Source organism: Pseudoliparis swirei, chromosome 12, assembly GCF_029220125.1.
Source record: "Pseudoliparis swirei isolate HS2019 ecotype Mariana Trench chromosome 12, NWPU_hadal_v1, whole genome shotgun sequence".
NCBI lineage: Eukaryota > Metazoa > Chordata > Actinopteri > Perciformes > Liparidae > Pseudoliparis > Pseudoliparis swirei.
The window spans coordinates 5,595,540-5,607,847 of NC_079399.1; the positions used below are offsets into that span (position 1 = coordinate 5,595,540).

Sequence of the window (12,308 nt, forward strand, 5' to 3'; positions counted from 1 at the left end):
TACAGCTGAATTGTTATGTGTCCCGTCCCACACATTACACCCGCATGAGGGCGAGAGAGAGAGAGAGAGAGAGAGACACGCGTCGCAACAATAGGAGGCACGCTGCCTCTAAACCGTAAAACGCATGGGTGGGCATGAAGGGGCACGCGCCACCACCGAGATGAAACACACCCGAAACAACATGTCAGAAGAGGATGCGGGTCTGTGTCTCTCATCATGTTCGTGATGTGGGGGATTTGATACCGTTTTGGGTTCATACACACTGAATATATTATGTGCACATTTTTTTTATTTTTTAAACATTTAAAAAAAAGTTAATTTCTCAATTTCAGCAATTTAAACACACGCTATGGGGAGACTTTTTATTTATTTATTTATTTAATCGCATTTCTATAGTTTCATTGTTTGTGATGCAGCCCGAGGGAGAGGCTCGCGTGACCCCACAGAGAGTTTCCCCAAAAAAAGGAAATAGTGCACACAACGGCTCACCGAGGGCTAATTGGGCGTGCAATTGAGCGGAACCAAGAGGGCAAAAGGGTGCAGAGGAGTACGACAGTAATTGAATTCCTTGCTCCAAGTTTCGGCTCTCCTTCATCGTCCTCATTCATGTGCTTTATTTTAAAAAAAATAATAATAAGTCCGCAGATGTGTCTATGTGGTGTTCAGTCAGGAGCGCGCATTAAATCTGGATAATTGTTGTTGGGTTGGAAGGGAAGGGGGTTGAGTGTGTTGGAGGGGGCGGTGTCAGAGGGGGTGATTGACAGTTTATGTAATGAGCCGCGCAGTGCAAGTCTATATATGTGGGAGGGGACGCGCCGCGGTTCATTCACGACTAATAAGACGATTGGTGAACATCCGCGTATCGGCGCACTGACGCACCACCAAGTTCAGCACCAAAACAAGCTCCGAGCGGCGCGCGCGCAGGGGAGGCGAACACACACTGTGGAGTATATTTACCACGCGAGGAGGGGGTCGCCTGCTGACAGAGAGAACGCGCAGCCACATTGGATATTAGTTCCCCCCCCCCCCCTTCTTCTTCACCTTTTGGATAACTTGGAGGGGAAAAAACGCTTTCTCCACCGGGACGCTTTTTTTGACGCACATCAACGCGCAGGAGCTTACGCACGGGAGAACTCCCTGAAGAAGGATTTATACCTATTATATTTAGATTTTTTTTATTTTTTTTATTCGCTGTAAATAAAAACAAAAAGAAGAGGTTTTGCTGCTTTATTGGCTGGTGACGCGGCTGCCCTGGAGAAGCGACGAGGATGGCAGCCTGGTTCACCTTTACCATCGCGTTCAGCACCACGTTGATATCACAGGTATATATATATATGAAGGGAGGAGAACGCGTCTCCACCGGTGGTCCACGAGACCTCCGCGTAAACAGATGGAGAGCCACTTTGTGTCATGTTTTTTTTCTTCTTCTTTTTCTCAAAAGAATAATCTATATTTAACAGAAGCGACGCATTTTTTTTCTTTCCTCCCACCACCACCCCCTCCTAAATAATATTCCCTTCTCTTTTAGGCATTTGGATCCGGTGTTTTTGAGCTGGATCTCCACGAATTTAAAAACCACAAAGGTCTGCTGGCAAACGGCAACGCGTGCATACCCAACTGCAGGACTTATTTTCGCATTTGCTTGAAGAACTATCAGGCGGTGGTCTCGGCAGGTGACTGCATCTTTGGGAGTACAATGACAGCGGCGCTGGGGACCAACTCCTTCAGCGCCAAGGACAGCGGCACTTTACCGACGCCGATCCAGATCCCGTTCACCTTTGGATGGCCGGTAAGCGCGCGTGGAACCGGCGGGCGTGTTGTTTATGGAGGGGGTGGGGGTAGGTGGGGGGGGGGATGCTGTGCCGGTTATTGGTGAGCTCAGCTAATCCATATCAGTATAGGTAATAATCTGGCCACGAGCTATATACGGTGCGTTATTGGAGGATCATTATCACTCATATTGAACTGCACAGCTCCTTTCAGCATCAGTGAGCTGTGTTAGGAGACAATATATATGAATATATGTAAATTAGGAGGTTTTGTGGAGATGAATAAATAAATAGAACAGGAGATATTAATGATCTGCATGTGTTTTGTTCTTATAGGGGTCATTCTCATTAATAATTGAAGCCTGGCATTCACCTTATGGGAATCTACATGTAGGTAAGTGCAACGCGTTCTTTACCACAGGAGGGAGCTCTGTCTGTCCGTGTTGAGCCTCTCCAACTATAATTCACCATTTCTGCACAAATTGTACCCCGAAAAAAAAAGCAAAGTGTGGGCTAATAAACGCAGCTCGGTCACATCACACGTCTCTTTCCCCCGCCTCCTGTTAATTGTCCCATAATTTCACACATTTTCACTCCTTTTGTTATGAACTTCAGAACACCTTTTGCATTCTTATAGCCAATACAATTGAACTTCCTCTGGTTTATTTCGGTCGTGGGAACGAGCCGTGGGCTTCGGTGAGAATACACAGTGCCTGCCAAAAAAAACCCTGACTGCATCTTCCTGTATTTTACACCTTGCGCTGTTCCGCCCATTGGAAGAAGAGAGGGGGGGGGGGCTGGGAAGTGTTTTGTTTTCTGCTGATGGAAAGAAAGAGGACATTTCAACTCTTGATCTTTTCATAAAGCCTGCTTTTGGTCGCCGGGCAGATTAGTAAAGCGAAAGTGGAACGACTTTTGAACCCTCCGTCTTTTTTGATGATGCATTTCTTGACATGCGACCACAATAACCCCCTGGGCAGGTTGCACGCCGATACCCCCCCCCCCCCGCCAGCATTCAACCCTGACTTCCTCTCCTCTTTTTTTCTTCCAGATACGAACACCCAAGACTTTTTGATAAGCTTCATGGCCATCCAGAAACAGCTGGGCGTGGGAACCGCGTGGACCCAGAACACGCAGACCGCGAAGCAGGCGGAGCTGAGGTACTCGTACCGCTTCGTCTGCAACGAGAGCTACTACGGCGAGAGCTGCTCCAAGAAGTGCGCCCCCAGGGACGACCGATTTGGCCACTACACCTGCAACCGCGACGGGCAGCTGACCTGTCTGCCGGGCTGGAAAGGGAAATACTGCGAAGAACGTAAGCGGACCTCTCTCTCTTCACCTCCCGCACACTCTCGCTCTCTTCCCCGTCGGTCGGCACGCGGAGTCGCGTCGTCCAGGTGTTTTCCGCGATAAATGACTTAAAGCTCGTGGAATCCGTCTGGGCCTAGAAGTCATGGGTGCAGGATCGGGGTGTAAAAAGGTCCTCGTACCTTGAAGAGTTGCTCCTTTGGCGAGGTCACCTCGTGACCTTTGACCTTTCGCGATCACGGCCGAAGTCCCGGAGAGAGAGAAGGGGAAAATGAGATGTGCGAGCGCGCGCACGTTACGGATATCAGTCGTTATTGAGCGGAAGGTCAACCCAAAGGTCGTCGTCATTAATGCCACGTGACGCCGAGACGTGGCTTCGGCACATTTTTGGCCTCGTGTGATTTGCGGTCATGTGATTGCGACAACCGGCGGTGGGTTTGGTGACGAGCGGAGGGACAGACGGCGTGGCAGGACAACAGGCACGTTGGACTTGCGCTAACCCACTTGGCCAAATCCTAGACCGACGCTCCCATGTTTTTTTGGACCGCTCTGAATGGACCAGTGTGGGGGGGGGGGGGGGGGGGCATTTGGCCCGCGTTGATACCGCCGAGGCCCCTCGTCACCAAAACAAATTAATCAGAGTAGTGGATTGGAAGGAGGCACCGTGAGAGTAATGCTTACCATGTGCTGGATACGTTGGCCACGCGGGCGACAGCGGATCCGTCATCGGTGTCACTCGCCGGTGAGAGAGGAGTTGGCGTGTGCTGCTCGGACCGCGGCGCCAAGATTCCAACCAGATGGGCTCACGTGTCGCAATTACAGAGACGTCCATCGCCACTGACGACAGAAAATATACATGAGAAAGACGGATCGGCCATCTTTCAGACAGATTCTCTCCCTCTCTGTCTGTAGCCCTCTCTCTCTCTCACTCTCTGTCTGTTGCCCTCTCTCTCTCTCTGTCTGTAGCCCTCTCTCTCTCTCTCTCTCTCTCTCTGTCTGTTGCCCTCTCTCTCTCTCTCTGTCTCTCTCTCTCTCTCTCTGTCTGTAGCCCTCTCTCTCTCTCTCTCACTCTCTGTCTGTTGCCCTCTCTCTCTCCCTCTCTGTCTGTAGCCCTCTCTCTCTCTCTCTCTCTGTCTGTTGCCCTCTCTCTCTCTCTCTCTCGCTCTCTGTCTGTTGCCCTCTCTCTCTCTCTCTCTCTGTCTGTAGCCCTCTCTCTCTCTCGCTCTCTGTCTGTTGCCTCTCTCTCTCTGTCTCTCGTTCTCCCTCTCTCTCTCTCTCTCTGTCTCTCGTTCTCCCTCTCTCTCTCTCTGTCTGTAGCCCTCTCTCTCTCTCTCTCTCTCTGTCTGTTGCCCTCTCTCTCTCTCTCGTTCTCCCTCTCTCTCTCTCTGTCTGTCGCCCTCTCTCTCTCCCTCTCTGTCTGTAGCCCTCTCTCTCTCTCTCTCTCGCTCTCTCTCTCTCTCTGTCTCTCGTTCTCCCTCTCTCGCTCTCTGTCTGTTGCCCTCTCTCTCTCTCTCTGTCTCTCGTTCTCTCTCTCTCTCTGTCTCTTGCTCTCTCTCTCTCTCTCTGTCTCTTGCTCTCTCTCTCTATCTCGTTCTCCCTCTCTCTCTCTGTCTCTAGTTCTCCCTCTCTCTCTCTCTCTCTTTCACACACACACACACACACACACACTGCCATTCAACAATTTAAACAAGCCTGGTCGTTTGGGCCTAAAAGTGCAATAAAGCTCTCATTACATATACTTTTTAAAGTATATATACATAGTGATAAAACTTACACAAATCAACCAGGAAGTAAAAGCCTAATGAACCCAGCTGTAAAAGCAGAAAGCATCCCCTTAGTTCTCTTCCACAGGTGTGTTTACCTGGCGTGTTGTTTCAAAGTGCGCGTGCCGTACCGAAAGTCACGTTAACCTCCAGAACGGAGGGCTCCTGTTTTATTTCTCTTTTTTGTTGTTGTTGAAAACAACACAAAAGTCTTTTGTACCTTTTGTGCCGCTGTCCCGCGCGTGCCCCGGTAACATAATCCGCAGACAAGGGTCGGGCGGGGGGGGGGGTGCACGCGCCAAGGTTAATCGCGGCATTACTATCCGCCACGCGCCACCGATGTTTTTTAGCCCCGCCCCCCCCCCCCCCCCCCTCTCTTCCATTGTCGGTGCGCGCGGCGATAGGTGGCAGCTGCTAATATGGTTCGTGGCGCACACCGCAAACACAACAATAGCGGCAGCTGTCCGCCATTGAGCGCGAGCATCTGTCGCGGACTAAACCGGCCGCTTACCGCGAATACGTGGCCCGGGCGGCACGACCCGCGGGCCGGCTGGGCGAGGCCGACAGGTGTCGGTCAAGAGGAGGAGGCTTCTGAGGGAAGTTGAGCCAGACGGAGGCCGTGAAGGTCCACAGCTGGCTGTAAGGAGCCTTTGGTCCCGGTCGTTATGGAGGCGGACGGAGAGGGGGGGGGGGGGTATTAAACTTTTAGCACCTATTGATTTACTTCCTTTCTTTTTTTACAAGTGTTTCAAGTACAGCTGTTTGATTTGTTTGCTTCTTAGTTTATAAGCTGATATATATTTTTTTTAAGCTGTAATTTTCCCTTTCCCTTTTCTTTTTGTTATTTTATTCTTCGTTCAAAACCCTCTGCGGGTTATACAAAGTGTCCGTATGCAATTTGTAATCGCCCTCGTTTTTAGATTTTTAGTATGGGTGAATTTTTTCCGATACAGTATTTTAGGTTGTTTTACACCACTATTGTGACGTCATAAGCAGTAAACTTTCTGAAAGTAATGACAAAAAATGAACAGCAAGACTTTAACTCTACACGTGTGTGTTTATTTTGTATTCTTCTTTTATTTTTCTTTCAGCTATCTGTCTGCAGGGCTGCAGCGAGAGGAACGGAAACTGCTCCAAACCTGGCGAGTGTGTGTAAGTATTAATAATTGTGAAGTGTTGAAATAGGTGTTGGCCCCTTTGTGAAGGAAGGGGACGCGAATGGGAACAGCTCAAAATGTCATTTTAACGGCAGAAACTCCGACGAGTTATGTCCGCTAATTGGAGCGAGATGTTTCCTCGTGTGAACGTTCATGAGCTCTGCTGGCATCCACAGCATTTATATAGAGAGGCTGGAGCTGAAGCAACAAGTATTTTCCCTCGCTCGTCTCTCACTGACTTCTCTGCTTCCCATGTTCCTTTCTTGTCACTATATCTCCCCACACACACACACACTGTGAGAAACTCCCCCTGAATCCTATTTCGCCGTCTTTTAAGAGATAAATCCATCATTCATCACTTTAAACTGACCCGAATGTCAGCTAAAACCTTTAACATGCCCCGACACCGTAAAGCTGCCCGTTGGCTAAAAAATAAATAAATGTTGAAACCTTTTTAAAAGTACATCGTAAGTCCCAGAAGCTCGTGGTTCTGACGCTGGTGCTGGGAAACATTCATGGGAAACGAGAAAAGAAAAGAAGAAGAAAAAACATGACTGTTGGTTCGCTGCCAGAAAACGTGAAAGCCAGATTTCACCTTTGTGCCATTTTAAGCATAATCCTTAATATACTGGACGCACTTTCAGGAGGGTTTGCCCCGCAGTTGCTGCATTCACATTGTTTTGTAAAATAGATAATGCTGACATCATCATCCACCATATTGCACACAAAAAACAGCATTGCTTCCACGCAATAACTGATGTGTAATGATGTAATGAGGCAGGGGGGGGGGGGGGACACAATCACCAGTGCTGATGCATGCTTTCAATTTGCAAACATATGCCTCCAACTGTCGCTCTTGATGTCTGCCCGCATGGCCGATTCCAGCGAATCCACTTCATCTCGTTTTCATCCAAATTAATTTTAAAATGACGACCGTAAGACTAATCAAAGGACGCACGTTTGTTTGTTTTGTGCAGATGCAGAGAGGGCTGGCAGGGCACGTTCTGCGACGAGTGTAAGAAGTACCCGGCCTGCAAGCACGGCACCTGCCAGAGGCCGTGGCAGTGCAACTGTCAGGAGGGCTGGGGGGGCCTATTGTGTGACCAAGGTACACCCCGGGACCACTGCTGCTGGTCACATGGTCTCATATTACCTGTGCACTGTTTTCATTTGAATCAGCCTGAAAGCATTAGTGAATTAGATTTCAGAGAGAGAGAGAGAGAGAGAGGAAAGGAGAAAATAAATCATTCAGTGTGTGGTAATAAGCATATAATAATATTATTGATAATAATAATAATAATAATAATAATAATATAAAACATAGGGAACTATTTGAGAAAAAATGCAAAAAGATTATTCTTATAATAATAATAAAAGATCAATAATAATAATAATAGGGAAGCTCCCTGTAAACAAACACTCTTCTCTCTTCCCCCCCCCCCTCCCCCCAGACCTCAACTTCTGCACCCATCACCATCCCTGTGTGAACAGCGCCACCTGTATGAACACGGGACAGGGCAGCTACACGTGCACGTGCCTGCCGGGGTTCACGGGGGTCAACTGTGAGCTGGCGATGCAGGAGTGCGACAGCAACCCATGCCGGAACGCAGGCGTGTGCACGGTGAGCTGGGGAACAGACGCGACGCGTTGTTTTTTTGTTTTGTTTTTTACTGTCTGTCTAACTTTTTTTTCCCCCACTCTTTCAACCAGAATCTGGAAAGCGGCTACACATGCACGTGTCCCCGCGGCTTCGAGGGCTCACACTGCGAGCACAGCCTGCTGACGTGCGCCGACTCCCCGTGCTTCCACAGCGGCAAGTGCTGGGAGAAGGACAATGGCCGCAGCTACATGTGCGAGTGTCCCCGCGGCTACACGGGCCTCAACTGCGAGAAGAGAGTGGACAAGTGCACGTTGTTTCCCTGCACTAATGGTACGGTCTTCCTCCACTCTTTGACCCCCCCCCCCTCCCCCCCTTGTCTGAACTTCCCCTCGCTCTTTTTCCTGCGACTGGAAGCGTTGAGGAACAACAGGAATCGGTGGGAACTTGGTGTCTATTGTCCTCCGTGTAAACACTCGGCAGCTTCGAAGCGGCGGCTCGTAGACGTCACCACGGCCCGCTTGTTGAGGAAAGGGGACACCGTGGATCTGATAGCAGTGGCCCCCGGCTTTGGACCCTAAAACCGGGTTTAAAAATGTCAAATCTTGCCCTCAGGCCATGAACCAGTCTTTAAATTAATATTAATTACTTTTAATCACCTCAGAGATGTGGGTTATTTTTCTAAATTAAGAGGGGCATCTGACTATGAATACCCCCTAGTTTGGTCACAGTGGCCCCAGGAAAAGGGCCCTAAAACGGGTCAAAAGGTCAAATCTGGCCCTCAGTCCATGAAGCAGTCTTTAAATTAAAATTAAATACTTTTAATCAACTCAGAGACGTGGATTATTTTTCTAAATTAAGAGGGGCATCTGACTATGAATGCCCCCTAGTTTGGTCACAGTGGCCCCAGGAAAAGGGCCCTAAAAGGGGTCAAAAGGTCAAATCTGGCCCTCAGTCCATGAAGCAGTCTTTAAATTTAAATTAAATACTTTTAATCAACTCAGAGTTGTGGCTTATTTTTCTAAATTAAGAGGGGCATCTGACTATGAATACCCCCTAGTTTGGTAGCAGTGGCCCTAAAACGGGTCAAAAGGTCAAATCTGGCCCTCTGGCCCTCACTATGAATACCCCAAACATCGGCATGTGTGAGCTGGAGGGAGGAGGGTTCATGGCGCCCCTTAACGCTTCTCCTCTCCTGCAGGTGGGCTGTGCCTGATCCACGGCGGCATGCGCATGTGCAGCTGCCGCGCCGGCTTCACAGGCCAGCGCTGCGAGATCAACATCAACGAGTGCGCCGGCGCCCCCTGCCTCAACGCCGGCACCTGCCAAGACCGGATCAACGACTACACCTGCGCCTGCCCCGCGGGCTACGGGGGCCGCAACTGCGACCGGGTCCTGGACGAGTGCTCCCTGAGGCCCTGCCTCAACGGGGGGCTTTGCGGCGGCGGCGGGGGCGGCGGGCCGAGCAAGCCGCCGGTCGCCTGCGCCTGCCCGTCGGGCTTCGCCGGGCCTCGCTGCGAGTTCTTCGCCGCCGTCACCTCTCCCGTGACCAACGGGGAGATCCAGGACAGCTTCCAGTGGGCGGCGGTCTCCCTGGCGGTGGGCCTGGTGGCGCTGCTGGTGCTGCTGTGCATGGTGGGCGTGGCTCTAAGGCACATCCACAGGCAGGCCCGGAGGGAGCGCGGCGACACGGAGACCATGAACAACCTGTCCAAGGTGCAGAAGGACAACCTGATCCCGGAGTGCCAGCTGAAGAACACCAACCAGAAGATGGGCAGGGAGGCGGACTGTGACTCCGAGAAGTCGAACTTTATCCATAAAAACTACCACTTGGACTCTTACCACTCGAAATCAAAGGAGTTCAAGGACGAAAAGTCACAAGAGGATAAACGTCTCATTTATGAGAAGTGTTTAGAGGACAAAGTGCCCTTGAGTAGAATGTACAGGTGAGAGGAACATCACTCACGCTGCGGGCTCGCAGATATAACGGGTCAAACGCAACGACAATTCAGATTTTTTTTTTTTTTTAAACCCGTAAGCGCGTAGTTCCTCGGTGACGCACACATCGTGTGTCTCTGTTCTGCTGCCGCCACGCGCTCCTGCTTTGCGTTTACCACAGAGTGTGATTTGTGTCCGCAGTGAAAAGCCAGAGTGCAGGATATCAACGATATGTTCCTCAAGAGACTCCATGTACCAGTCGGTGTTCGTTATAGGAGAGGAGAGGAGGGAGTGCGTCATAGCAACCGAGGTAAGCCAAAGGGAAGGGGGGGGGGGGGGGTCACATCGTCTGCAAACTCCCGCTGGACATTTATCACGTCTCAAGGGGCGCCGTCCATCAGTGGCGCGCCGATGTTTATGACAGGCGGTGGGGGGGGGGGGGGGTACTGTAGGAAGATTGAACTCTGGGTAATTTGTGGGGGGGGCTTGATCAACTGCATTATGGCTCTCTGTGAATTAATCTGGCTATTCTTTATCTCCGCCATGGGATGAAGTCCAAATTTATTCTGATTCCTCACACATGTTTGGCTCTGCTTGGTGTGTGTGTGTGTGTGTGTGTGTGTGTGTGTGTGTGTGTGTGTGTGTATGTGTGTGTTATGAAAATAGTAACAGTTTCATCAATACAAAATCTATTAAATGAAAAAGTGATTTCTACAGCATCTTGCTACCATTACAATCTGATTTCATAACAAATGATCACAGTTAACCTTGTTTTTGATGTGTTACGTGTGTGTGTGTGGGGGGGGGGGGGGTCACTGATGTGGCTTTTGTTTTTTAAGATGTTAATTTCCAAAAAGGAGAGTATAAAGTCGATACGTGAACGCGGAGAGGTTAGAAATAGCCGATGGAGAGATTTTTTTGCATCATTGTGATGATATTTTATTTATTTTCTTCTCCTGACAGGTATAAACTGTGCGTGGGGGGGGGGTCTGAAGATGAAGGGAGCGAGGAAGAAGACACAATCGAGGCAGAATGAAATATTCTGGATTGTTTACAAATTTGGAGACGAGACTGGAGATTGTTTTAGATGTCCACGGCTGCTCTGGAACACTTGGGGACTGGAGGAGGGCAGAAACCTCTGCTCTGCGTATGGAAAATGGAAAAGGAAGAAGAAGAAAAAAGAACAGAACCGAGAAACTTTATGTTGACCGAGTGTTTGTATGCAACAAAAAACAATGTACAGTGAAGGACCTCCCTCAACTTGTGACCACGGTGGAAGAGACCACTCTACAACGTGTGACGGAATCATCCTGACGGTGGATTTCGCAATCACGACGACTTTTTGACAGCCAACCAATCAGAAACGAGGACAAAAAAAAGAGGGGCCTACGATTTGACCCCCTTCGAATCCCCCCCGCCCCGCGCTCTCTTCCGCCAGCTTCGCCTGCTATGCAAAGACTCCAGGGGGGGCGGGGGGATCGAGACCCTCGTCACAATCCAACCTCGACAACAACAACAAAACACTGAGAGTTCTGAATGTCTGGGACTAATCTTCTGCCGTCAATCACGTGGAAAAGAAATAACATGTTGGACTTTTTGTTGTTGTTTTTTCACGCAACGGTGAAGAGATAGTATGCAGCCCAAATTCACTAGAAGCCTTAAAAGAGGGGGGAGGGGGGGGGGTTGAATGCTAAAGGTGTGCCCTTGTTTGTTCTTGGATCGTTTGCACTACGAGAAAAAAACTAAATTGGGGTGGAAAATACTTTTTTAATCGACACGGATTTGAAGAGAACGTCCAGAGGAGAGCAACAGATCCCAGAGTGAGGAGCAACGTTTGCATGGAGGAGTGTTTTTATGCAAAACCCCAACGGAGGAAAAACTAAGAGACTCACAACCAGGAGAAAAAGACCGTCACACCACTGCCTGCCTATAATACATTTCAAAAATACAGAACCAATAATGTACTTTTTTTTAAATGATTATTTCCAGAGTTTAATTTAAATATGACACACTGCTCTTTATATGTTTTTATAATATTATTTTGTATATAATGCATATTTATAAGGACCAAAACTTCTGAAGAATAAAACTTCCTTGAAAAACTGTTTTTTAATTTGGATTTTGATGTCAGTAAATGGAAAATGTTTATTTTTGAGGTGTTTTTAAATAATGAAAATTGAGTACAAATGATGATCGAATGTGTCTTGTTTTTATTTATTCATTCACGTTTTAGATCGCCGGAGCTTCTTCCCCGTGCTCTCAATGCCTTCGTGCTCAGCTCAACTTTTTTCTTAAACCGTGAGCAGCTTTATGAATATGAAATCCAGCTGCTCGCCTCCATTCACACGTCATACGTAATGTGTTGGACAGTATGGGATAAACACGGAGCCCCCTGACGATAGCATCACTACAGTCAGTCCTCCAAGTATTTCCTGGAAAACACCACTGGCTTCCCCCCCCCCCCCCTCGGTCTCTCTCCGGCCCCCGAAAATTGGCTTGAAATTCAAATCCGTTGCCACGGATACCACCCCCTCAAGCTGGAAATGGCGAAACAAAGCCAGGCGCAGGGGCAAAGGGGAACGCCCCCCCTCACACACACACACACACACACCCTACACCCCTCATCATGCTCACACACACACACACACACACACACACACAGCCAGCCAAACAGATGCCGTGGGGGAGCTCGGAGTGAGTCTGTCGTGCCATAAAAACAGCAGCATATGCCAGGCCTCTCGCCCCGTGTGCATGACACAGAGTGCACAGACCTCCT

General features: G+C 49.2%; 1 protein-coding gene and 1 long non-coding RNA gene across 3 annotated transcripts in view; one reads left to right on the plus strand and one right to left on the minus strand.

Annotated features, from left to right (window-relative positions):
- Positions 1–5,925, minus strand: part of LOC130202816 (uncharacterized) — a 31,395-nt gene extending 25,470 nt beyond the window's left edge. For both annotated transcript variants that reach the window (XR_008833407.1, XR_008833406.1), the window contains exons 1-2: positions 5,352–5,925; positions 3,759–3,914 (exon numbers count right to left, since the gene is read on the minus strand). This is a non-coding gene — a long non-coding RNA (uncharacterized LOC130202816). The remainder of the gene's footprint in view (positions 1–3,758; positions 3,915–5,351) is intronic.
- On the plus strand, positions 863–11,725 carry dll4 (delta-like 4 (Drosophila)). The gene is made up of 11 exons (XM_056428583.1): positions 863–1,322; positions 1,529–1,789; positions 2,106–2,163; positions 2,821–3,084; positions 5,932–5,992; positions 6,975–7,105; positions 7,449–7,618; positions 7,708–7,927; positions 8,796–9,540; positions 9,734–9,842; positions 10,496–11,725. Exons 1-11 carry the CDS (start codon positions 1,269–1,271, stop codon positions 10,499–10,501), a joined length of 2,079 nt encoding a protein of 692 aa, XP_056284558.1. The 5' UTR covers positions 863–1,268; the 3' UTR covers positions 10,502–11,725.
- Positions 11,726–12,308: the final 583 nt, after the last annotated feature.

Coding starts and splice junctions, on each gene's coding strand:
- dll4 (XM_056428583.1), top strand. CDS start 1,269: ATGGCAGCCTGGTTCACCTTTACCATCGCGTTCAGCACCACGTTGATA. Junction 1,790..2,105: donor CGTTCACCTTTGGATGGCCG/GTAAGCGCGCGT, acceptor TTGTTCTTATAG/GGGTCATTCTCATTAATAAT. Junction 7,928..8,795: donor GTTGTTTCCCTGCACTAATG/GTACGGTCTTCC, acceptor CCTCTCCTGCAG/GTGGGCTGTGCCTGATCCAC.